This window comes from Panthera tigris, chromosome D4, assembly GCF_018350195.1.
Source record: "Panthera tigris isolate Pti1 chromosome D4, P.tigris_Pti1_mat1.1, whole genome shotgun sequence".
In the NCBI taxonomy this organism is placed as follows: domain Eukaryota; kingdom Metazoa; phylum Chordata; class Mammalia; order Carnivora; family Felidae; genus Panthera; species Panthera tigris.
This window is the reverse complement of record NC_056672.1, coordinates 18841414-18865693: the sequence shown is the minus strand read 5'-3', so window position 1 is coordinate 18865693 and position 24280 is coordinate 18841414. Positions and strand designations below refer to the sequence as shown.

Below are 24280 nucleotides of genomic sequence, written 5' to 3'. Positions count from 1 at the left end.
AAATTACAATATTTTTAGTAAAAGCAAAGGCATCATTGCTTTAGCATAATCATACCTGGTAGGCATTCAGTTTCTTACCGACAGCTCCACCAACTAGTGCCTTCAGTCCTAGGGCCATCCCCTCCACAAACTCTTCAGGACCCTGGATGGCTCCCTAAAGGGTCAAATAATAACAAAGAAGGTTATATTTTATTTTAAAGGTGAACTTATTAATATAAATTAATATATGCCTAGAGGAAGTGACACCAGCAAAAAACTGAACATTGTAACAGAATTCTCAGAGATACTTCACGACGTTGAAAGTAACAACAAGTTGATCCAAATGCAGGAATAGGACTATTCACCAAAGTGTACAAATGATATTTTGCTCTGTAACGTAAGTTATAAGAACATAACCACAAACTACTCCTGATAATTTTTGTAAAAGAAATAATAGCACTTTAATTCTTAATATTTCTTATGTTTTAAATTATACTGTACAATATAATAATATAGTAATAGTTTTATTTTTTGATTGCCCTCTCATTTAAAAGTGAAAGTAAGAGAGTTTTAAATGTTTTAACAGAAGATTTTAAGGGACACCAAACAATAATTTTTGCCCCCGATTAACATTGCTGTGCACACTGTCCACCTGCATAGTTATTTGTACTGTCCCCACAATTGTGCAAACACTGCCTGCCTATGGTGATCTTCCTCCTACTATCGAGTGAAGTTTATTGACCTTTAATATTCCAACAGAACACTTAAAATTCAATGTATCTTAGGAAAGTCTTAAGTTTAAATTTTTAGGGAAAAGGTAAACGTATCCCTCCAAAATTTTCCATTATCTCTTACCATTGTTTGCTGCAAAATCATGTCCTTCCGTTGTGTCTCCCAAAATCTATTTACACACACACCTCAAGTTAACAACTGGATGCATTATTTATTCAAAGTATTAGCAATATGTTGTACAATGCAAGAATAACTATTTTATTACCTGGTAAGGTTCATAAAAAAATGCTTCCACACCTTCAGAAAATTCTCTAATCAAGCCAAAGGGATTTCCCAAAACTTCAAGCCCAAGAATGAGTACGTACATTTGCTTAATGGCCTGAAAAATGAAATACAAACTTAATTAGATATTCAGGAAATTTTTTAAATTCAATGTTTTGTTTGTTTGTTTGCTTTTAGGTCAACACCCTCATCACCAATTTTAACACCTAAACCGTATCATCCTATTCATCACTAGTTTTGTTTTTAAAAAGTGATTTGGTGTTAAGAGTTTTAGAAATACTATATTTACATAAAGCTTTAGAATATTCAAAATTCTTTCACGTTTACAACTATGTCTGACGGTTACTATTACCACCATCATTTTAGAGACTGGAAAAACATGCAGACCAAATGATAACCTGGGCCACGTAACAGGTAAATGGCAAAACTGGAATCTTAACCCACACATCTTGACTCAGGCTTAGTGATCTGTGCATTATAAGACAACTGTCTCAGATGCTGTAAGTTATATCAGAAGATACGGGAGTCTTTCTAAAGGTGGAAAAAAATCCATTAAAGTAATATATATAGCTGACTCAACAATACAATTACATTAAAAATAGCCTGTGTTCACCAGCTAGTTACTAATAAACAGTTTCCCTTGAAACTATTTTTTTAAGTAAGTTTGGTGAATTGCTTAGTTAATATTTTATTTAAAAATGTCTTAAGTCCGCAATGATCCAGAAGAGACCAGTCAGTGGAAAAACAACAACAACAGGAGGGCAAAAAATTGAAATGGTGATAGGGCTCAATTTCTTTCTACAATTCTGAGAAAAAAAAGTTACAAAATTTTGAACATGGCTGCTCACTTAGCCTTGTCACATCTACATGTAAGACACAAAATGTTTCACTATTTTATATTAATCTGTCCCTTTGTAAAATAATCTCAGACAAACCTGTTTTGAATAGTGTCTTACTACTTCAGATTGTAGTTCAGATGCTGTATGGAACTGATAGTTGAGTTCAAAAAATGCAAGCCTGAAAAACACATAAATATGTGTGGGTACGTATCAAGGGAGAAGAGGGAGAGAGGTGAAGAGAATGCTTTTAATATTAATGAGTGGTTTCATTTTCTTTAGCATTTTTCTCCAAATCTTTCCTTTCAGTACAGTCCTGTGCCAATCAGAAAATTTCCTCTTTCACATGTATCTCTGCTTATTCTGGTCAAAGAACATCTAAGAGTCTTATGGAAGCTACGGATCTTAGGCTCAGAAAAGCCACCTATACATACTTTCACGTAATTTAGGGGATTCAGAGACCCTCTGAATTCCATTCATACATATAGACTCTATTACTCAACTCTGTCCTATCACGGCCCATGAGGAAAATGTCTGACACCTGAGACAAGTGGAAGAGGATGCTCAAGAATGGCCAGGGTTCAGTCGCTGCAGGTCCTGCCTGATCAACTGACAGGTGAGGAATCCAGGTCAGTTTACTTTTAACCTAGTCACAGCATATATCAGATCCACGACGTGGGAAGCTCTGTGTTAGCAGGTAAGATAGCAGCGGGATTAGAGATCTTACCCTATTCTCAATGTCTTCAAACCTATGTTCTTTATGTCCTATGTTCTTTAATTCATTACCTAACTTTATCTGGATTTAGAATTGCATCGTGCTGGGATCACTGATTCTTACCATTGTTCTTCATAATCTTTCCAGGTGCTACCTGAAAAGGTCCTTGTCATCTGAAATCTCCACTCAGACTTCCTGTCTCTTTGGTCAGATATTCTAATAGCTTCCCTGATGACTCCCACTAAAATGTAAATTCTTGGCTCCCTTCATTTCCACTACCATGGCATTCATTTTGTTCTAGCCACATATGCTTTAAAGAGTCTTGATCCTATTAAATCTTGAAACCACATCTTTGAAGCACCATACCTTTGAGCACACACAGCTTCTTAGGAATCCTCCCCGAGGCCTGAAAGGCCTTATATAATGCACAAACTTGTATGGCCTCTGTCTCTCTTTCTTAAGGAAATTATTTAATAATTGTTCTGTTTCTTAACAGTTAAGGCTTGGCAGGTAATATGTTAAATTATATTCCATTTAACAGTAAAGACCGTATTTGCCTCTGATCTGCAATGTCCTTTACACACTTTTCACTTATAAAGTTTTTACGTAAATATAAAATGGGCTTTTCGTCAATTTACAGATTTGAATATTACACATACTTAAAAACTACATCTTGTACATCTGTAAGAGTCGCACCAATACTCTTCAGCAGAAGATTTAAGGAATGAACCGCCATCAGTCCTTCCTGTTTTTCTGAATCTTTAGCTTCTTCTCTACCTGAACGCAGTGAAACACTTAAGTGCAACTGAAGAGATAAAAGAGAGAAATATTTCAAGCACTATTTTCAAAATGACAATTTTAGCTTTTAAAATTCAATCTTATTTTAAATTTACTACACCATAAAGAAGATTTCAAAATTATCTAGATTATATCAAAATTATTATGTAAAAAGTTAAAGGAATTTAAAATTGAACACAATTCTTTTTAAATTTTAAATTCAGCAATACAGACTACTATGGCATTTAGGTTCAATCCGATTCTTTTGGTACACCTAGGAAAATAGTAATTTGTATACATCTTTAAATAATATTAATAATCTAGAAGTTGAGGTTGTTGAAATGACTCAAGTATCACCAAAAGTAAGTGTTTCAACTATTACAATTAAGTTAGCACATTGAAAACAGTTAAAACACACTTTCGTATCATATGCACATACACGGTATACATACATAGCTATACAATAATTTTCTTCAAGTATTACGTAATTCAGAAACTTTGTGTTAAGAACTTATATTTAGTTCCATTCAACTTCCAGTTTTTAAATCGAGGTTACTTTATGAATTAATTTAAAACTTAAAGACTATAGTTATTAATATTATAGTGCATTATTTGAAAGTTGCTAAGAGTAAATAAATCTTAAAAGTTCTCACATAAGAAAAAAAAATTTTTAACATGTATGGTGATGGATGGTCATTTGACTTATTGTGGTGATCATCTCACAGCGTATATAAGTAATGAATCATCACCTTATACACCTGAAACTAATGTATGTTCTATGTCAATTATAATTCAATAAAAAAATATACAATCATACACACAATTTTGAAAACTGTCATTAAGCATGTTAATAGAAAACTAAGGTAACATGATATTAGGTCAAGATATAAACATGTAAGTTCATGTTTTACGTGGGCCCAGTATTATTTCCACATGGTGAAAAATTGTTATAAGTATAAATAAAAATTTTAAAGGATTATTCCTTACTTTTTACTTATTTACAGAATTTATATACTATTAGAGAACATAATTTACATGCTCATCTCTCCACACAGATCAAGTCAATTTGCTATTACCTAGATTATCAAGGATAATAAAAAAGACTTTTCTCCTACCTTGATGGGAGATATATGAAAGTATTCATAGAGACTGACTTGTGATGAATCTACTAATGAAGCTGTTTTATATTCTTCTTGGAAAGCTTCTATATCTTTATGAAAAAGTTCAACCTATAAGAAACAAAAAGTATTAAAAACTTAAGGGATTCATCTGTACGAGTTCATACACTGCAGAACACTTCCTTATAACATCCAGATTCAACGTTCCTTGTGATTGGAAAGTTACTGCATCAAAAGGGAACCTAACACTTCTATTGTTAGTAAAGCTCTGTCCCTTACTCACAAACTGATAAGCATATCTTCTATGCTTCCATCTAATCCATTGAAAACATTAAGCTTTTATTCTTGGGACCACAAAGCTTATCCCAAAAAGCTACTATAATCCAGCTCACCAATACTTTTTTTATGTGATTTATTTCTGGGGGATGGGGGTGGGGGTGGGGCGCCAGCCCGTGTACAAGTAGTGGAGGGGCAGAGAGAGAGAAGAGAGAAAGAATTCCAAGCAGGCTTCACACTCAGTGCAGAGCCTGACACAGGGCTCAATCTTACAACCTTGAGATCATGACCTGAGCTGAAATCAAGAGTCAGACACTTAATGGATTGAGCCACCCAGGTGTCCCTCCATCAACACCTTCTTAGGAATACAGATTTCTTAAATATAATCACATTCCACTTGTAGCTTTTTGGTAAATACTGACATCTACAGAGGCCAGTAATATAAATCAAAAAGGGGAAGGTCCTGAAAATGACGTTGCATAAAGTGATAATGGCTTTCATTTTTGATAATCATTAATTCTCTTCCAAACACTCACAAATCTAAGTTACTTCTATGTGTTGAGAAATAGCCCAACATTCATATTTAACCCATCATCAAAAATATCAAAATGATAGCCTTATTAAAAGTTGAGTATCTGGAAACTACTTCTGGGATGACAGTGTGAGGGGATCTTTAGATCAGCTTCCCCAGTGAAACTGGTGAAATTTAAAAAAAGCAAAAAAACCCCCCAAAAAACCCCACTTATTTAAGGCCTCTACGAATGAACCTAAGGGTACAAGCAAATTAAACATCTTTTCAAGAAAATCTACAAACATTTGGTAAGAAAAGTGAATCTGTGGTATCTGAACAAGGAATACTCTCTTAGTGCCCCCTCCTAGTTCAATAAGCCATAACACCACTGTAGACTGCTATACTCAAAAACACAAAGCTCCCTTTCTGCCTAGTCTCCCTCAATGGTATACTTTCCTCCTGGGAGGCATAAAGGTGTCAGCATTTCTCATCCTGCCCCCAGCTACCAGCGCTAATGCTACATTACAGGGATGGGAGAGCTTCCATTCCCTGCCTGGCCTCTACTCATGGAACAAAGGCTCTAATTGTGTGTAATGCCACTGAGAATACTGGGTTCTGATCACTCTTGTTCCTCCCCCAGCTCTGAAGCTCTGGTTCAGATTTTACCTGGGGTGTAGGGAGGTGGACAGCAAAGAAACTTTGAAATAGTTTCTAATCTTTTCCCAAAAAAAATGCCTTCAACTACAAGAGAGTGTGAAGAAGTTCAAGCGTAGGCTTTGGGAAACAGTGAATGTCATGGTGAAAGTCAATTAGACAGAAAACCATTGATTCAATGAAGATACAGCCTAAACTGTAGTCCTGTTAGTTTTCATGAGGGAAATGGGCAGAGACAGTTTAGAGGGGGTCTTCCCAGCCTCAGAACAAATATGATCTCCAGATCAATTCCTTCAAAAAACCCCTCAAGTTTGATTGGATTAGTCTGCAGAGCAATTTGTGGCCTAAGGTACTGTTGAAAAAAATAAAGCAATCAGCTGGCAATTGTGGAGTATATATATCAGCAGGGTGTGGTTGTGGAAAGAGAAGGCCCAGCCCCAAAACCAGTTATTCCAGGATGACAGTGGGTGTTGCAAATCTTCACCTTTCTGAGCAACACCAAAAGCTGAACACCACAGGGAAAGTCAGGGGTGTGGGTGGGGTAGACTTCAATATAAAAATCTAGTCACTAAATGAATAAATAAGCTAGAAACAATAATAAACTATGGAGGAGAGGGCCCAGTAGCCAGTTTTTATAGTATATTACTTAAAATGTCCAGTTTCTAACCAAAAATTATGAGATATGCAAAGACATAGCAATGTATGAACCATACACTGGGAAAAAAGCAGGCAAAAGAAACTGCCTGTGAGATGTGACCAGATTGGATTAAAATACTTCAAAGTAACCACTGTAAATATGTTCAAAGAATTAAAGAAAACCATATTTAGGAAAGTAAATTATGATGACAATGTCTTATCAAATAGATTATATCAATACAGAAGGAGAAAGATTAAATTAAAAAGTCCTATGAGAAATTCTGGAATTGAAAACTGTAACAAATGGAAAATTCACTAGAACGAGGTAACAGTGGATTTGAGTTGATAGAAGGAATATAAACACTATTATATGCTAAATTGGATGCACTGCTTCATTAGTGAACTTGAAGATAAAGTGTTACAGATTATGCATTCTGAAGAACAGAGAAAAAAGAGGAAAAATGAACAGTCTCGGAGAAATGTGGGGCACTGTTAAGCATACTAACATATACAGTATGGGAGTATAAGGAGGAGGAGAGAGAAAAAAAGAAAAAAAATATTTGAAGAAATAATAGCTGAATACTTTCTAAAATCACTGAAAACACTACTAAACTATGTATCCAGGAAGCTAAATGAACTCCAAGTGCATAAACAGAAAGAAAGTCACAACAGATACATAATAGTAAAATTACTGAAAGTCAAAGACAAGGAGATAATCTTAAATACAAGAACAGAAAAGCAACCCATTATATAAGAAGGATCCTGATAAGATTAATGGTTGACATCCTGGCAGAAAGGAGGCAAGAAGGGAGTGGGCTAACATATTCAAAGCACTAAATGAAAAAAAAAAAAAAAAAAAAAAAAAAAGCCAACCAAGAATCCTATACACAGATAGCTACCTTTCATAATGAAGGGACATAAAGACATTCCCAGATAAACAAAAACTGAGTTTACTGCTAGCAAGTGTGTTTTACAAGAAATACTAATGAGATTCCTCAGGCTGAAGGCAAGTGACCCCAAGTAGTAATCAGAACTCAAATAAAAAACAAACAAACAACAGCCAGCACTGGTGTGAAGACGATTATGCAAGTATAAAAGATGGTAAAAATATATAATCTTTTCCTCTTCTTTTAATTCAAAAAGCAAATGACTAAATTACATATGTATAAAAAAATCTACTGTTGGGCCGATGACAGACCAATATCCCATGAATGTAAACACAAAAATCCTCAACAAAATACTACCAAACCAAACAAATATTTACAAAATTTATATATGTGACCAAGTGGGATTCATCCCAGGTATAGAAGGTTGTTTTAACATCCAGTGTAATATAATCAATACAACGAAAACCATATGATCATCCCAACAGATGCAGAAAAAACATATGACAAAATGTGACATACTTTCATGATAAACACTTAATAAACTGGCAATATTAGCGAACTCAACCAGATGAAGGGTTATCTGCAAAAAATCTACTGTTGATACCATAATTAATGGTGAAAGACTGAAAGCTTTCCCTTTAAGATCAGAAACAAGCAAGGATGTCTGCTCTTGACATGTCTATTCAATGCTGTACCTTGTACTAGAGGTTCTAGCAGGGCAATTAAGAAGAAACAAAAGTCATCCAGATTGGATCAGAAAGGAAGAAGTAAAACTATTCTCAAATGGCATGATCTTATATAAGGAAAACCCACAAAACAACTAGTAGAGCTAACAAATGAGTTCAGAAAGACTGCGGAATACAAGATCAGTATAAAAACATTAAGTGTATTTCCATACACTTGCAATGAACAAACCAAAATGAAATTAAGAAAACAATTTTGTTCATGCTATAAGAAAAGAAATATTCAATAATGAATATAACAAAAGCCAAATTTACGCTCTGAAAATCATACAACGGTGTTGAAAGAAAGTAAATCTACATTACATAGAAGACATTCAGTGTTTAAAGACTGTAAGACTCGGGGGTGCCTGGGTGGCTCAGTCGGTTAAGCGACCGACTTTGGCTCAGGTCATGATCTCACAACTTGTGAGTTCGAGCCCCGCATCAGGTTCTGTGCTAACAGCTCGGAGCCTGGAGCCTGCTTCAGATTCTGTGTCTCCCTCTCTCTCTGCCCCTCCCATGCTCATGCTCTGTCTCTCTAATAATAAATAAACATTAAAAAAAAAAAAAAAAAAAAGACTGCAAGACTTAATAATGTTAAGATGTCAAAACCCTAAGGCTAGTATATAGATTCAATGTAATCCCTGTCAAGCCCCCAGATGACTTCTCCAAAGAAATTGTCCAGCTCACTCTCAAATTCATGCGGAATTGCAAAAGGACCCTAAATAGTCAAAACAATCTTGAAAAAGAAGAAAGTAGGAGGATTCATAATTTTCAATTTCAAAACTTACTACAAAACAATAATAATCAGGACAGTGCAGTATTGGCACAAAGATGGACTTAGAGAGCAATGGAATAAAACCATATATTTATGATCAACTGATTTTTGACAAGGGTACCAAGACCATTAATGAGGAAGGAATAGTCTTTCAACAAATGGTATTGGAACAATTGAAGAGCCAAATGCAAAAGACTGGTGATCCTGGACTCTTACACCACGTACAAAAATTAACTCAAAATATATGAAAGACCTGATTGTAAATAATGCTTAGAACATAGGGCTAAATCTTTATTACCTTAATAATCTTGAATTTCACAAAGGACTCTTAAAGATGACACCAAAAACATGAGCAACAACAAGAGAATTCAGACTTCATTAATATTAAACTTTTGTACTTGAAAAGACATTAGGAAAGTATAACTGAACATACAGTCAAAGTATTTGCAAATCATAGATCTGATATGGAACTTGTATTCAGAATATATAAAGAACTTTTACAATTTGATAATAAGGAGCCAACCTATTTAATAACAGGCAAAAAATCTGAAAGACATTTCTCCAAAGAAGATATGTAAATGATCAATCAACACATCAAAAGATGTTCAGTCATTACTCATCCGGTATATGCAAATCAAAATTACAAAGATATACTTCACATCTACTACGATGGCTAGAATTCAAAGGACAGATAATAACAAGTGTTGATGATGACACTGAAATTAGAATCATACATTTTATATGATTTTAACTTGTACACAAATATTCACAGCAATATTATTCATAATAGCCTAAATGTGGAAACAGCACAAATGTCCCTACCTGATGAATGGATTAACAAAATGTGGCATATCCACAGAGCACTGGCTATATACAATATGGAATGCATCTATAACAACAGAGTATTCGTTGGCCAGAAGTACTGATAGATGCTACAACCTGAATGAACCTTGTCAACATCATGCTAAGTGAAAGCAGCCCCTCCCTTCCAAATAACTACGCAGTGTATGGTTCTATTAATATGAAATATCTAGAGTAAGAAAACCAACAGACTGAAAGTATATTATTAGTGGTTGTATGGGACTGGCATGGTTTCTTTTTGGGATGATGAAAATGTTCTGGAATGAGATAGTAATGCTGGCTGTACAATTCTGTAAATATATTAAAAGTCACTGAACTGTACACTTTGATTAAAATATATGGTACGTGAACTATCTCTCAATAAATTGCTATTAAAAGAAAAAAGTATATTTTCTTTTATCCATATAATTTGTCTTATCTTCAGAATTCTTATGAAGACAGCTGAAAAAGAGATCATATATGATCTACTCTATCACTGTGATTTTATAGTCTTTCTATCAGTCACAAGTAACATACCACCTTTTATTTTTACCTTTTCCTTCGCAGAATATCCTGGTCACACCCAAATTTCTCAGTTACTAATTAAAACAAAAGTAACCCAGGAAAATAAAATAGGAAAAAACAGTGATGTGAACATGACTACTAGCTAGTCACTATTACTGGCTTAAAACATTTCCTCCTGTTTGCTAACACACCTTAAACAGGCTATTTTAACTTGTCTTACACGTCATCTACAATCTGAAAATGTGAGTTCTACCACTTTACCCACCAGTGGATTAAAACCATATTAATACATCAAGAATTTATAATTTTTTAGTCTTCCTCTTCCCGAACCCTTCCCATCAATGCTATCATTTTAAGACTTACCTCTGTTTTTTCAGTCACTTCTGCTTCTGTCATAAGTTCTGCTAAAGCATAGACAAACCCAAGATCTAACCTGAGATCCATTTCTTGGATCAACACCTTGAAGTACCTATTATTACAAAGCAGAAAACATAAAATCATTGATTAAGTGCATTAAGAAAATTAGCTAGAAAAAAGCATTAGATAACTATTAGAATGTTGAAACTGAGGTTTTTCTAGATGAATGAAAAAAATCACGGCAACACATAACAGCAACAAACTCAAAATGTAAAAATGCCTATAGAGAAAAAACTGGCAAGTAAATTGTGCTATACAGTCATACACAATATTATACATTAGTGATAATAAACTCTACCTACACAGAAAATAATAAAATTTAGTAATAAGTTGAATGAAAAAATCCGGTCCCCAAAAGTCTATGTTCAGTTTGAAAAAAAATTTTTTAATTAGGAAAAAAAGGGAACACAAAGAAGGATATTTAAATACATATATTTAATAGAATTATATTTTAAAAAGGGATGAAGATAGTTCTTGGTTGATAGGGTGGAGAACACAAGAAATAGGAGAGTAAATACAGATGTATGTTTCTGTCAATGTTCTACTTCTTAGACTGGAGAGTGACTTAATTTTAAGATACTATTTTCTTTCTTTTTTCTAAAATGATATGCAGTAATTAAAGAAAACCTATCAGAAAACAAATGATAAAGTAGCAAAATACTCACAGTTAATACCTAAGTATATTTCATTCACAGCCTCTGACTCTCCAAAATTATAAAATAGATTTTTCCTAATGACCTGTATAATTTAGTATTTTGCATTTAAACATTTGACTCATCTGAATTTTTTTTAAAAGAGTACAATTAGCTCACATATTTAAATTGAAACATTAAATAAACACACAAGAAATATATTAAGACACTTACTTAATACGCGAAATCTGGGAATGGCCTGCAGATCTCATAACAATACTGACATCTGTGAAGGGTTTTGGAGCTGCAGAAGTAATAAATAGGATTAATCCCACGATGCTTTAAGCGAAAGATAAGCACTTTCTTGCAATTTAATACACATTACAATGAAGACCTAAATTATTTACTAAATTATGAGTATCAATTAAAATTACTATTTGCAAGATCCATTACAGTCTTAATTTCAGACTCTAGGATTTCTTTTTAAGTTATCTGTATTCACTTTAAGGATAACTAATCCTTTAAATTAGTGAGTGATTTTAAAGTAGAAGTATGCATTAGAATCACAAGGCAAACACTGTGAAAACACAGATTTCAGGGTCTCGTCCAGGACTTCTGGGTGGAGGGGCTTGGGCATGTACAATGGTCAAAAGCTTCCAAGAAGATTATGAATACCACCTTAGAGAGTTCAAAGCCAGTGGTGTGGAGGTAGGGGTTGGAAGGCAAGGGCAGGGGTAGCAAAGACAAAGTGAGGGTACGAGGGATAGAAAAGACAGAAGTGAAGGGGAAGAGAATGGAACAAAGGACTTGTCATCACACTGAGTTGGAGAATACAGGAGAGTTTTCATGGCTGGAAACCACTCTGAATTTAAATTCCTTCAAAATTTATTCAGAGATCCTATTGGTTTTTAGATCAGAGGTTTACAAACCAGCAATCCATTTTTTAAGTAATATTTCTAAATATTTAAATGTTTCTAATTAATCTTTTCTTCAGAATTCAATATTGTGTTGACCTTAATTGAGTACCTGTTGTTCCTTTTCCATGCTATTTAATTTTCTAATGATCCCATAGAAACTAAACTTGAGAATGGTTTCATTTCATATTTTTATAGTAAAATAAACCATACAGCTAATACAAACATTTTCATGGCAATTTAAAATACAAACAAACCTGAATCCATAGTGACCGACTTGGGAGGTTTAATCGGATAAAACACAAAAGGAAATATAGCACCATGTATCTGGTTTTGGATCTATGAAAATAAAAAAAACCAGGTTGGTATATTAACATGTTAATTATAGAACTTGACTAGAATAACAGGATTTAATAAGTAGAAGGAATCAGCAGTCTAGTTCAACACTGAAATCAAAGTACTAGAGCGACCATGGGAACACATTTGGTTTATTGCTATGTTCCTTATGAACATAATTTGAGTATCTTTTCAGACTCACCTGTATTCTGTAAATTTGAATTCTAAATGATGACTGATGTGCAGATGTGCTATATTCTACTTTTAATGCTGGAAGATAATTTCTTCGTATAGCTATTACATGTGGTTGCAGAATTTTCATGTTAGTGCCACTAGGTGTGAAGCGAACCTGAAAAACATGCCCCCCCCCACAAAATACAATTTCTCTGAATTCATAAACTGATTAAAATCCGAAATTTGTACCAAAAACTTTAAGATACTATTAACTAAAGTAATAGGCTACATAGTTGATTAGATTAGATATTTGCAATTTGATTAGGTTTAGGTTGGATCTTTAAATACAATTCACAAAAAATATTCACTTTTTATTGTATCACTTTTTATATAAATTTACTAAAAAATGATAAAAGAAAAAAAAATTTAACAAGTAACTAAAATAACATATTGGCTTCTTAAAAGTATGAGTTGCTAATATAGACAACTTTCCCTTTAAAGTATTTTATATAAAGTATGTATGGTATAATTAATTGTTTTGTAAGGAAACCAGACTTTCCTTAAAAATTCACTAGTGAGGGGTGCCAGGGTGGTTCAGTCGGTTAGGAGTCCGACTCTTGGTTTTGGCTCAGGTCATGATCTCACAGTCGATTTGTGAGTTCTCTCCCTGCCCCTACCGCACTCTCTCTCAAAATAAATAAATCAACTTAAAAAAAAATCAAAAGTGATTCATCTATTTACAACAGGTACAAATTAAAACCGCACATCATTACTTAAAAATATTACCGGAATGTTAGTGTCCAACTCAATAACCTTATCTTCTGAAGGTGAAGATTCAGTATATTCCTTAAATTCTTTTTCTAACTTCTCAGTGTGCTTTATACTCATTGGCTTCCATCTTGCCTTCTTCTTGGGCTTTGTCTCCCAAACCACATCAGAACTTATATGAAAGCAAAAATCATGGTACTCATTTATAAACATTTCCATTGTAGCTGGTTTATTACATGAGTTCCAAAACTTTCAGTAAAATTTTACAATATCCTCAGTTATATGCAAACACACTACAAGTTTAAAAATACAAATTCATTCTATTAGTACTTAGACTTTTACTAAGACACTATTCTAGGTGGTAGGGATATTATCAGTAAACATCTTTGCATACTGGAGCTTTATCATAACTGAGTGACAGACAATAGTAAATATAATAAGTTAGAATATTTTAACTAGTAAGAGGTGAAATGCTTTTGAAAAAAGAGTAAGTAGACAGGGTGAGATGGATGTGGAGTACTGGGATATGCCAGTAGTAAAACAGCATGGTCACTGGGGGGTGTCACTGAGAAGATGAGACTTCAGCAACCTTACAGGAGGTAAGGGAATTATCCAGCAGACAACAGAGTAGAGCATTTCAGGGAGAGGGACCATTAAGAGTGGAAGAGGAAATAAGACAGATGGTGGGAAGCCACGTGATATAAAGCCTCACAGATTATAGACTTTGAATGTAAAGCCTTGTAAGACACTGTAAAAACTTTGAGTTTTATTCTGAAATTAGGAAATAATTGAAAGATGATGAGATCAGCAACATCATCTGACTTAAACTTTGTAAAGAATACAATGTGTGTTGGGACAGAGGGCGAAAGGATAGGAGTAAAGGTTAGAAGCTGGAAACTTGTTAGGAGTTTAATGGAATAAACCAGGAGAAAAATGGTGATGGCTCTACCTAGGGTGGAACAGTGAGGCAGTAAAAACTTGACCAGTCTGAACGACTCTGTGTCTATTTTGAAGGTAGAGTCAGCACAGAACTTGTAATTACTGTATTATTACATAGGTATGGGGTGTGAGATACAGAGAAGAATCAAAGATGATCCCACAGCTTTTGACCTGAGCAACTAGAGGGAGGTAGTCATTGATTCCAATGGGGAAGGAGGTTTTCGTAAAAGGACATCAGGAGTTAGGTTTTACACATATGAAGTTTAAAGAAGTCTCTTAGATGTAAGAGTAGCTATTTTGTGTAGGCAGTGGATATACAAGCGTGGAGTTCAGCACAAATGTCTGGTTAAAGATATACAATATTGCTCAAATTTTTGGCATATATGTGGTATATGAAACAGAGAAAAGGACTCATGTCCGAGAGCTTCAGGGAACCCAATATTAAGCAGTTGAGAAAACCAGGAATCAACACATGAGATGGAGAATTCTGGCAAAGAAAGAAAAACAAGGATGGGGAGGTATCCTGGAAGTCAAGTCAAAGAAAACTCTCAAGAAGGGATCTGTGTGGCAGTTCTTTCTGTGCTTTAATAAAACCACATTTGGGGCGCCTGGGTGCTCAGTCCGTTAAGCGACTGAGTCTTGATTCCCGCTCATGTCATGATCTCACAATTCATGAGATGGAGCCCCATGTCAGACTCCAGGCTGACAGCGCAGAGACTGCTTGGGATTCTCTCTGTCTGCCCCTCCCCCATTTGTATTCCCTCCCTCTCTCTCAAAATAAATAAATGAAAAAAAAAAGTTTTTAAACCACATTAATAAAAGAGAGAGAGAGAGAGAGAGAGAAAAGGGATCTGTGTAAGTGTTACAAACTTAAGCAACAAGAGGACTGGGAATTACACTGGACCTGGCAATACATAGGTCTCTGGTGATCTTGACAAGATCAGTTTCATGGTGTGTTGAAAGTAAAATCCTGTTGGCAGTGGTTAAAAAAATGGGTAAAAAACGAATTAGGAAATAATGAGTATATTACACTCTTTTTTTTTTTTTTTTTTTTTACCAGATGACACTTTTGACGAGTTTGGCTATAAATGGAAAGCAAGAAATGCACAGTAGGTAGCAGGGAAAGTAGGCTCAAGAGAATTTTTTAATTTGAAGTAACTAATACTGATGGGAATAATCCAATAGAGACCCAAAAATTATTACATAGGAGAAAGAAGAGAATTGCTGGATCAATGCCTCAAGAAGGCAAAAAGAAATGGAAAAGAGTGCAAAGTTGAAACATTTTTAAATAGTAGCACATGTATTAGTATAATTACTGTGGAGAAGATGTTGGTATAGGACATGGGGAAGAAATGCTCATGGGTAGGAAGCTGTGATTTTTGGAGGGGTAGGTCGCTGGAAGTTTCCTTTTCATTAATTTTCTCAGTGAAATGGGATACAAAGCAGCAAGATGAGAGAGAGAATGGGGTTTTAAAACAAGACAAAGTATGAAACAGTAATCTAAGAGAGCATGGAACAAATAATTTACTGAAAAATTGCTGAGAGACCTGTGTACAGAATAGAAATATTCTAAAGTTACTTCACCCTGTTTAAGTATGTAAGTTATTTAATAATTCTATCAATTCCCTCTAAAATTTGTATTCACTTACGCAGAATGGTAGAATCATGTATTATCCCCCTTTGCATTCACACAATGTAGCACAGCACTTAACAAATAAACACATTTTTGGGGAATAAAAATTCTTAAGAAAATAGTTTTTAATATTCCTTTTTAAATGGCATGGATTCCATTCATTGAAAAATCAAGGGCATTTCTAGATGAATTTATATAGAAAAACAAATTTAAATCTGTACCAATTACCTTTAATGTGTATGTTTATTTGAGAGTTTAAGTCAAGGTCAAAACTACACTTTCCTGCTGGAAATCTAGAAATGCTCTCAAATCAGGCACTAATATATACAAATATATACAGATTAATTTTACTTGAGGTACTTATGAACAGGAATATTAAAGGAATAAAGGAAAGAATAAGTTTTACTCTAAGATGACTTACAGGGGAAATGATAAATTCAGTATCACTGTATTATATCTTAAAGTGTCAAGGTCAAATTAAAAAGTGATTGGCTTTATTCCTCCAACAACTATTTATGGAGGATCTATCCTGTATCTTACACTGTGGTGGGTGGTAATGGAAAATTAAATTCTTCCTTATGACGTTACATAAGGTATACCTTTGATAAGCTAAATAAATATAACTTTTTGGAAAGGTGAGAGAATCATCAACATAATACAGGATTTATAAAAGTGATTTCTGATATATCTTTATCTCAAAAGGTAAAGAAAATAATCTCAAAAGCATTTTTACAAAACTTTACATTATTTTAGGTTTCACAGTCACCATTCTTATTAAGAACTAATCATTTAATTTTATCCAAATTTTAATGCATCTAACCTTGTAATGCCAATATAGGCTACTTCTTGCTTTGTGTAATTGTTGACGAGGGAAATTCCAACATCTTGTAAGGCCAACACAATTTCTTGCTCCGCTAACTCTGCTTTCTCACTTTCATATGTTGCTTTAAATACCCTTGGATCTTCAGTGAATAAAATAATGCGCTGTAAGCCTTCAAAGAATGAAACTAAATAAATGGTCTTTTTCCCCAAATTTATAGGTGTCATCATATCCTAAAACAAAACAACCAAAAAATAAAAAATTAGAGTTTGCTCTTAACCAACAGGAAATCTAGATTCTACAACTGAAAAATGAGCATGGTGACAGCAGCTCTTTCAAAGAACTGAATAAACTAAATGAATTAATATTGTGTAACATTTGGAAATTTACATAATTAAAATCATTTGATGTTAGCTCCTGTCATTATTATCATGAAGTTATTAATCAAGAAGATAGATCAACTATTCTTTGAACATCTTAATAAAATCTAAATAGTCTTCCTTACAGGCTAATCAATAACAAAAAGTATTATTTTCTCTGCTTTAAGATTAATCAATGTGTTATATGTTAACAAGTTGTTCAGTCAGAAATTTGTATTTCCTTACCGAGCTGAATGAAATAGGATAAAAAATGCCTGAGACTTCAGTTGCATGCTCTACAAAGCAGAGATATTCATCACAGGGTTAATTCTGCAGGAGGCCCTTATACATAAGCACTGTGTCGTTATCAGGGTCTTGAGGTTCAATGACAAGATGAATACAGCAAATTCTAATAATTAACAGTGAGCCATGAATTTCTAGTCAGTATTCTAGTGAATATTCTGATTAACAGGAGATTTTAATATACAGTAGTCCCCCTTCTCTGTGGCTTTGCTTTCCACAGTTTCAGTTACCTGTGGTCAACCGTGTATTAGAAGCAGATGATTCTCCTTCTGACATATGGTCAGAAGGTCAATAGCAGTAATCTAATACTATGTTACACTGCCTACATCTTCCATTTCATTGTATCATGTATGTATTTTATCATCTCACATCATCATAAGAAGTAGAGCACAAGATATTTTGAGAGAGAGAGGGACCACATTCATATGACTTTTATTACAGTAAATAATTGTTTCATTTTCCTAGTTTATGCTGTTAATCTCTTACTGTGCTTAATTTGTAAATTAAATTTTGTCATAGGCCTATATACCTAGGAAAAAGCATGGTTTATACAGGGTTTGGTATGAGCAGTGGTTTCAAGCACCCACTGGGGGTCTTGGAATGTAATCCCCACGGATGGAGGTGGGGCAGAACACATAGTATGTACACATTCATGTTATAATGCACTGATAGTAAAAACTGGCGTTACCATGAAGTCAATACTCAGGAAGAGTCCATCTACTTATAATACTTTCTAAAATAAAACATATAGCATTAAAACTACATTGAGAAATAAGAAAACTAATTTATTTCCAAATAATTCTGAAGTCCAAATCTCCAAATTTTCTGTAGTGGGTTTCAGATATACCTTTATAAACTTTAGCTATCACTATGATATAAATATGCAAAAGTGCTAAGGGGTCAAATGAGATTATTTATATGAAAATACAGTATTTTTTCCTGAATAAATTCTAATACCCAGGAATAAAAAAATTAAAATTAGGTCAACTATAGGCAGACGTCTCAAATACATTAAACAAAAAACAAGGCAAAACAAAACAAAACCTATGCTGGACACAATAGAAACACATAAGATAATGGAAAAATGTATTAATATGCTAAGAGAAAATAACACTCAACCCAGAACTCCTTACTCAGCAAAAATATCCTTCAGTGAACATAAGAGCACAAAATAAAAATGCCTAGAGACAGTAACTACTACCTTTCACCATCAACAAGTACTCACTCAAGGACATTCTACAGGAGGAATGAAATACTGACAAAAAGTGATTCAAGATGGATGTCTAAAGCAAGAAGAAAATGTTATGCAAATAAAATAGCACCTATTTGGAAGAAAGCATTTTATAAAATTCAAAATCCAATCATAATAAAAACCTTTAGTAAACAAAGAGGAGATGAGAATTTTTTTTTCATGTTCATTTTTATTTTTGAGAAAGAGAAAGCATGCACATGAGCAAGCAGGGGAAGGACAGAGAGAGAAGGGGACAGAGGATCCAAAGCAGGGTGTGAGCTGACAACAGAGAGCCTGAGGCAGGGTTTGAATTTATGAACTGTGAGATCATGATCTGAGCCAAAGTCAGACATTTAACCAACTGAACCACCTAGGTGCCCTGAGAAGTTCTTTTTAAACCTCTTATCAAACTGTCCTCCAAAAAAGGAAATACCAAATTTTGGTAAAGATTATATTTAAAGGTGAAATGTTGAAGGCATGTAATTTAAGGTAAGATAGAAGGCAAAAATATGTGCAAACACCACTTCAATAGTATACAAAGATCCTGGCCAGTCCAGTAAGGCAAAAAGAAATTAAAAATGAAAAGATCAAAAAAGGAAAAACAAAACCCTTGTTATTTGTGTATGACTGTCCATATAGAAAAATAAAAAACAAGTAATCAATATTAATAATTTAGTGAGTTTTCGGGATACAAAAATCAATACACAAAATGCCATGACATTCCCATACACTAACAAGTTTAATTTTGAAAAATTACTATAACTTACTGCCTTAGAAATTGATGAGCAGGTGGTCTTGGCCCAACCCTCTTGCTAAGAACAAGGGCTTTTTGCCAGACAAAATATAAAAAGGAAAACATGTCTGAAAAGACATAAAAGCTACCAAGGGAGTGAGAATTAAGATCTGCAAGAGAAGGAAAGGTAATAAAAATGAATTTTATATTTGGACTTGCTTTCTCAAAAAGTCAACTGCCATTTCTATAAGTAGAAGCAGACACTGAGAAGTTAAAATGAGAAAAATACTGTGAAGCCTCATAGAAATGCAGAGACTAAAACTGGAGTACAGACACACCAAAAAAAAGAAAAAAAAAGAAAAAAAAGGGGGTCAACAGCTTACGCTTTTAGTTGAGTCCCCCAGGGGCTATATTCTAGGCAGCAGGGTAAACTCAAAGTAGACCAGTCCTTTCAAGGACTGAAGACTAGATGCAAATCACTTCAACCCCCACTTAGAGTATGGTAATCTCCTCCCAGACTAGCCGCCTGACAAAGGCAAAACCATAGCTTCTCAAGAAAAAGCTAACACTGTACAGAGCCTTAAATTGTCTAGGTCCAGCACACAGACAAAATTAAACATGCATAAAGAATAGATAGGAGTGAAAACTAAGAAAAAAGGAGAAAATTTAAAAGCATCCACAAGAGATCAACCAGATAGGCTTTCAAGTAGTTATGATTAACATAATCAAGGAATTATGTAACAAGATAGAGAATTTTGAAACAAAAAACTTCCACAGCAAAAATCCTAGAACTGATCATTTCAATGAATAAAATTAATTCAATGGATGACTTCAAGAGTCTAGACATTGCAAGAGAAGTACAAAAATAGGTTGGAAAAAATATCCATTCTGAAGGTCAGAGACAAAAGGATGAAGCAATATAGAACGTAACATGAAAATCACAAGGGAGATGGTAAAAAGGTCTAACATTTACATAATACTGGAGTCCTTAGGTGAAGAAAAAACAGAAAGGCCAACCTTGAAATCTGACATCCAGCAAAAATATCCCATCAAAAAAAAAGGGGGGGAGGGCCAAAATAAAGACATTTCCAGACAAATGAAACTGAAAGAGAATTTGTCAGCTGTTGACCTGCATCAGAAAAATACTCAAAGAAGAAAAATGAACACAAATGGAAACATGGAGATATCGGTTGGAATGAAAAATCAAAAAAAGGAAAACATGAGTTAATTTAAATGGATTGTTAATAAATAAACTTTAAAAACAAGGAGTAGGGGAGAAGCCTGGGTGGCTCAGTTGGTTAAACATCCAACTCCTTAACTCAGCTCAGGTCATGATCTCATGGTTTGTGCATTGATGGCACAAAGCCTGCTTAGGATTTTCTATCTCCTCTCTGCCCCACTCGTGCTCATGCTCTCTCCCTTGATCTCTCTCAAAATAAACTTAAATAAATAAATAACTGGACGGGGCACCTGGGTGGCTCAGTCAGTGGAGTGTCCAACTTTGGCTCAAGTCATGATGTTGTGGTTCAGGAGTTCAAGTCCCACATTGGGCTCACCGCTGTCAGCCTGTCAGCACAGAGCCTGCTTTAGATCTTCTGTCCCTCTCTCTCCCCCACCCCTGCTTGCACTCTCCCCAAAATAAGTAAATATTTAATAAATAAATGGACCATTAATTGCAAAAAGCAATTAATAATACGTCTTATAGGATTTAACATATATTTAGAAATAAAACATGTAAGAGTAATCCGTAAGACGATAGGAGGTAAATGGAGTAAGAGGTTTTTGTGGTGTCTCTTTAAAGTGAGTGAGTTAGAGAGAGATAGAGAGAGACAGAGAGAGACAGAGAGAGACAGAGAGAGAGAATGTGTGCACATAAGTGAGGAGGGGAGGGGCAGAGAGAGAGGAAGAGACAGAATTCCAAGCAGGCTCCATGCTCAGTGCAGAGGTTGATGCGGGGCTCAGTCTCAGGAACTGTGAGATCATGACCTGAGATCAAGAGTCTGACGCTTAACCAAGTGAGCCACCCAAGCGCCCTTGAAGTAAGAGTTTTAAAGTCCTCATGTTATTGGGAAACTGGTGCGAGTATTATTTTACAGCACGTTTTAGAAAGTCAAGAATGCATGTTGTGAGATCATAGGAAGCTATAGGTTTCTTTTAGTATGATGAGAACTACATGTTCCTTGCAGAACACCTGTAAGCTATGCTCATGGTCTGTTACAAGAGATATCCGCTATTGTGGAGTAGCATTTATAAGTCAAAAGTGGCTCATAACATACCCAAGTGAGCCTTGTTCCATCACAACAAAATGGTCATTTGAGCCAACCAAAGAGAATGCTTCCTAAACTGATGTGGAAAATGTCTGATGTTCCCAGCTGGCACACTGGGTCTCCTGGCCTGAATCCTTCTGAGTAGGTGGGCAGTTGCAAACTGTGGCCTATGATAGTTTTGTTAAGTTTAAATGTTTAAACCTAACAAAGACAGAACGGTAGGCATTGCAATATTATATACTAATGATGCATGACTAAATACTAATGATCAATCTACCAGGAAAATATAACAATTCTAAATCTGTATCAACCTAATCACATAGTTTCAAAATATAACAGCCATATTTAACAAAACAAGAAGATAAATGTATATATCTATGGAAGATTTTGAATACAACTCCACAGTAATGTACAAGCAAACACACACACACACACAAACTAATGAGCTAGAAGATTTAGAAATTAATAGACTTGAACAAAATGACATATACAAAACATTGTAACCAACCACAGAATACATATTCTTTTCAAATATACATGAAATATTCACAAAAACTGACTACATGCTAGTCTTCAAAATCTATCTCAATAAATTTCAGAGGACTGAATCAGAGTGTGTTCTCAAATCACAGTGGAATTTAGAAATCAACGGACATTATTAGCAAGTTTCCATATTTTTAAAAATAAAGCAATGACCTAAGTAACCATGAAACCAAAATATAAAATATATTTTTGAAGCAAAATATTAAATATATATAAATGAAATTTAGGAAATTTTGAACAAAAGGACAGGAAATATAAAATACGTAAAAATTTGTGAAATAAAACTAATGCTGTTTTTGGAGGCAAATCTGGGATTTTAAGTGACTTCCTATAAGAAGTGAAGAAAATCTGGGGCGGGGGGGGTGGTGTGGCTGGGTGGCTCAGTCAATTCAATGTCCCACTTCGATTTCAGATCAGGTCATGATCCCAATGTTGTGGGATCCAGATTTGTTTGGGGATCCAGGCTCAGTGTGCTTAAGATTCTCTCCTTCTCTTTCTCTCTCTCCTTCTGCACCTCTCCCCAGCTCACGCTCTCTCTTAAAAAACAAAAAAAGCCAGGAAAATCTGAAAAACAATGATCTAGTGGTCTGCTATGAACTCAACGGTGTCCCCTCCCGCCCCCAAATTCATGATATTGAAGTCCTAACCTCCAAAGTGACTCTATTGGATACAGGACCTTTTGGAGGTAAAGTTAAATTACATCATAAAGGAGATGTTAGGGTTCTGATCCAACAGGATTAGTATCCCTATAAGAGACACCAGAGAGCTCACTCATTCTCTCCTCCACTATGTTGGGACACAGTGAGAAGGTCGTCATCTGCAAGCCAAGAAGAGTCCTCACCAGCTTCACCAGAACCTCACCACATTGGCAGTGTGATCTCGGGCCTCAAGCCTCCTGAACTGTGGGAAATACATGCCTGTTGTTTAAGTCCCCCAGTCTAAGGTACCTTGTTAAGGCAGCACGAGCAGACTAATGGCTATCTATCCCAAGAATTTAAAAGAAATTTATCAAATTAAAACCAAAGAAAGATGAAAGAATATAGATCAGAGAAGAAATTGGTGAAAATGAACACAAATGTGCAACAGAGATCAAAAGAGCAAAACAATGGTTTTCTGATTAAAAAAAACATAACTAAGAATAAAACTGATAAATCCTAAGTAAAACTTATTGAGGAAAAAGGAATTAAAGCACAAATAATCTATACCAAGAATTAACAAGAGAATCACTGTAAATATTAAAAAGATAAAAAATGGATATAAAAATATTGTAATCAATATTATCAGAAAATCATATGAAATAAAACACATTCTTAGAAAACCTCTAACTAAAATGACAGAAGCAGAAGTAGAAAACTGGATTGTCCTATATACAGTAAGAAAAGAGAATTCATAATTTAAAACCTTCCTACAAAAACAACTTCAGGCAGAGATGGCTTGGCTTCACTGGTGAATTCTAGCCAACATTCAAGGAAGAAAGCATACGCATCTTACACACATTCATTGCGAAACATGCGCTTCCAAACATGTTTTAGATGTCTGCAAACTTTAACATCAAAATCTAGTACAGACAGTACTATCTTGTGAATACAGGCAGAAGTAAAACATTAAAACATTAGCAAGCCAATTCCAGAAACGCAAGGTTAGTCTAATATTTAAAAAAATAACCACATAATTCATCCCCCCACCAAATATGATTAAGTCCAGTTATCTCTTTAAAGAAAAAAATTAAAAGTGTAACAACTGATAAAAATTCAATACTCATGGGGCACCTGGGTGGCTCAGTTGGTTGAGCATCCAACTCTTGATCTCGGCTCAGGTCATGATTCAACAGTTCATGAGTTCGAGCCCTGCATTGGGCTCTGCACTTTTGGTGTGGAGACAGCTTGGGATTCTGTCTCTCCTTCTCTCTGCCCCTCCCCCATTTGTCAGTGTGTGTGTGTGTG

General features: G+C 34.7%; 1 protein-coding gene across 8 annotated transcripts in view; it reads right to left on the bottom strand.

The window, feature by feature from the left end:
• VPS13A (vacuolar protein sorting 13 homolog A) overlaps positions 1-24280 on the bottom strand; it is a 256059-nt gene that overhangs the window by 33598 nt on the left and 198181 nt on the right. For all 8 annotated transcript variants that reach the window (XR_006210800.1, XM_042965112.1, XM_007077511.3 and 5 more), the window contains 11 exons: positions 16902-17134; positions 13528-13681; positions 12770-12916; positions 12489-12570; positions 11552-11621; positions 10632-10737; positions 4437-4550; positions 3204-3349; positions 1929-2010; positions 977-1090; positions 79-154 (listed from right to left, as the gene is read on the bottom strand). Coding sequence is in view for 7 of the 8 variants with exons in the window: in XM_042965112.1 (XP_042821046.1) it covers positions 79-154; positions 977-1090; positions 1929-2010; positions 3204-3349; positions 4437-4550; positions 10632-10737; positions 11552-11621; positions 12489-12570; positions 12770-12916; positions 13528-13681; positions 16902-17134 (1324 nt within the window). In the remaining variant the exon portion in view is untranslated. The remainder of the gene's footprint in view (positions 1-78; positions 155-976; positions 1091-1928; positions 2011-3203; positions 3350-4436; positions 4551-10631; positions 10738-11551; positions 11622-12488; positions 12571-12769; positions 12917-13527; positions 13682-16901; positions 17135-24280) is intronic.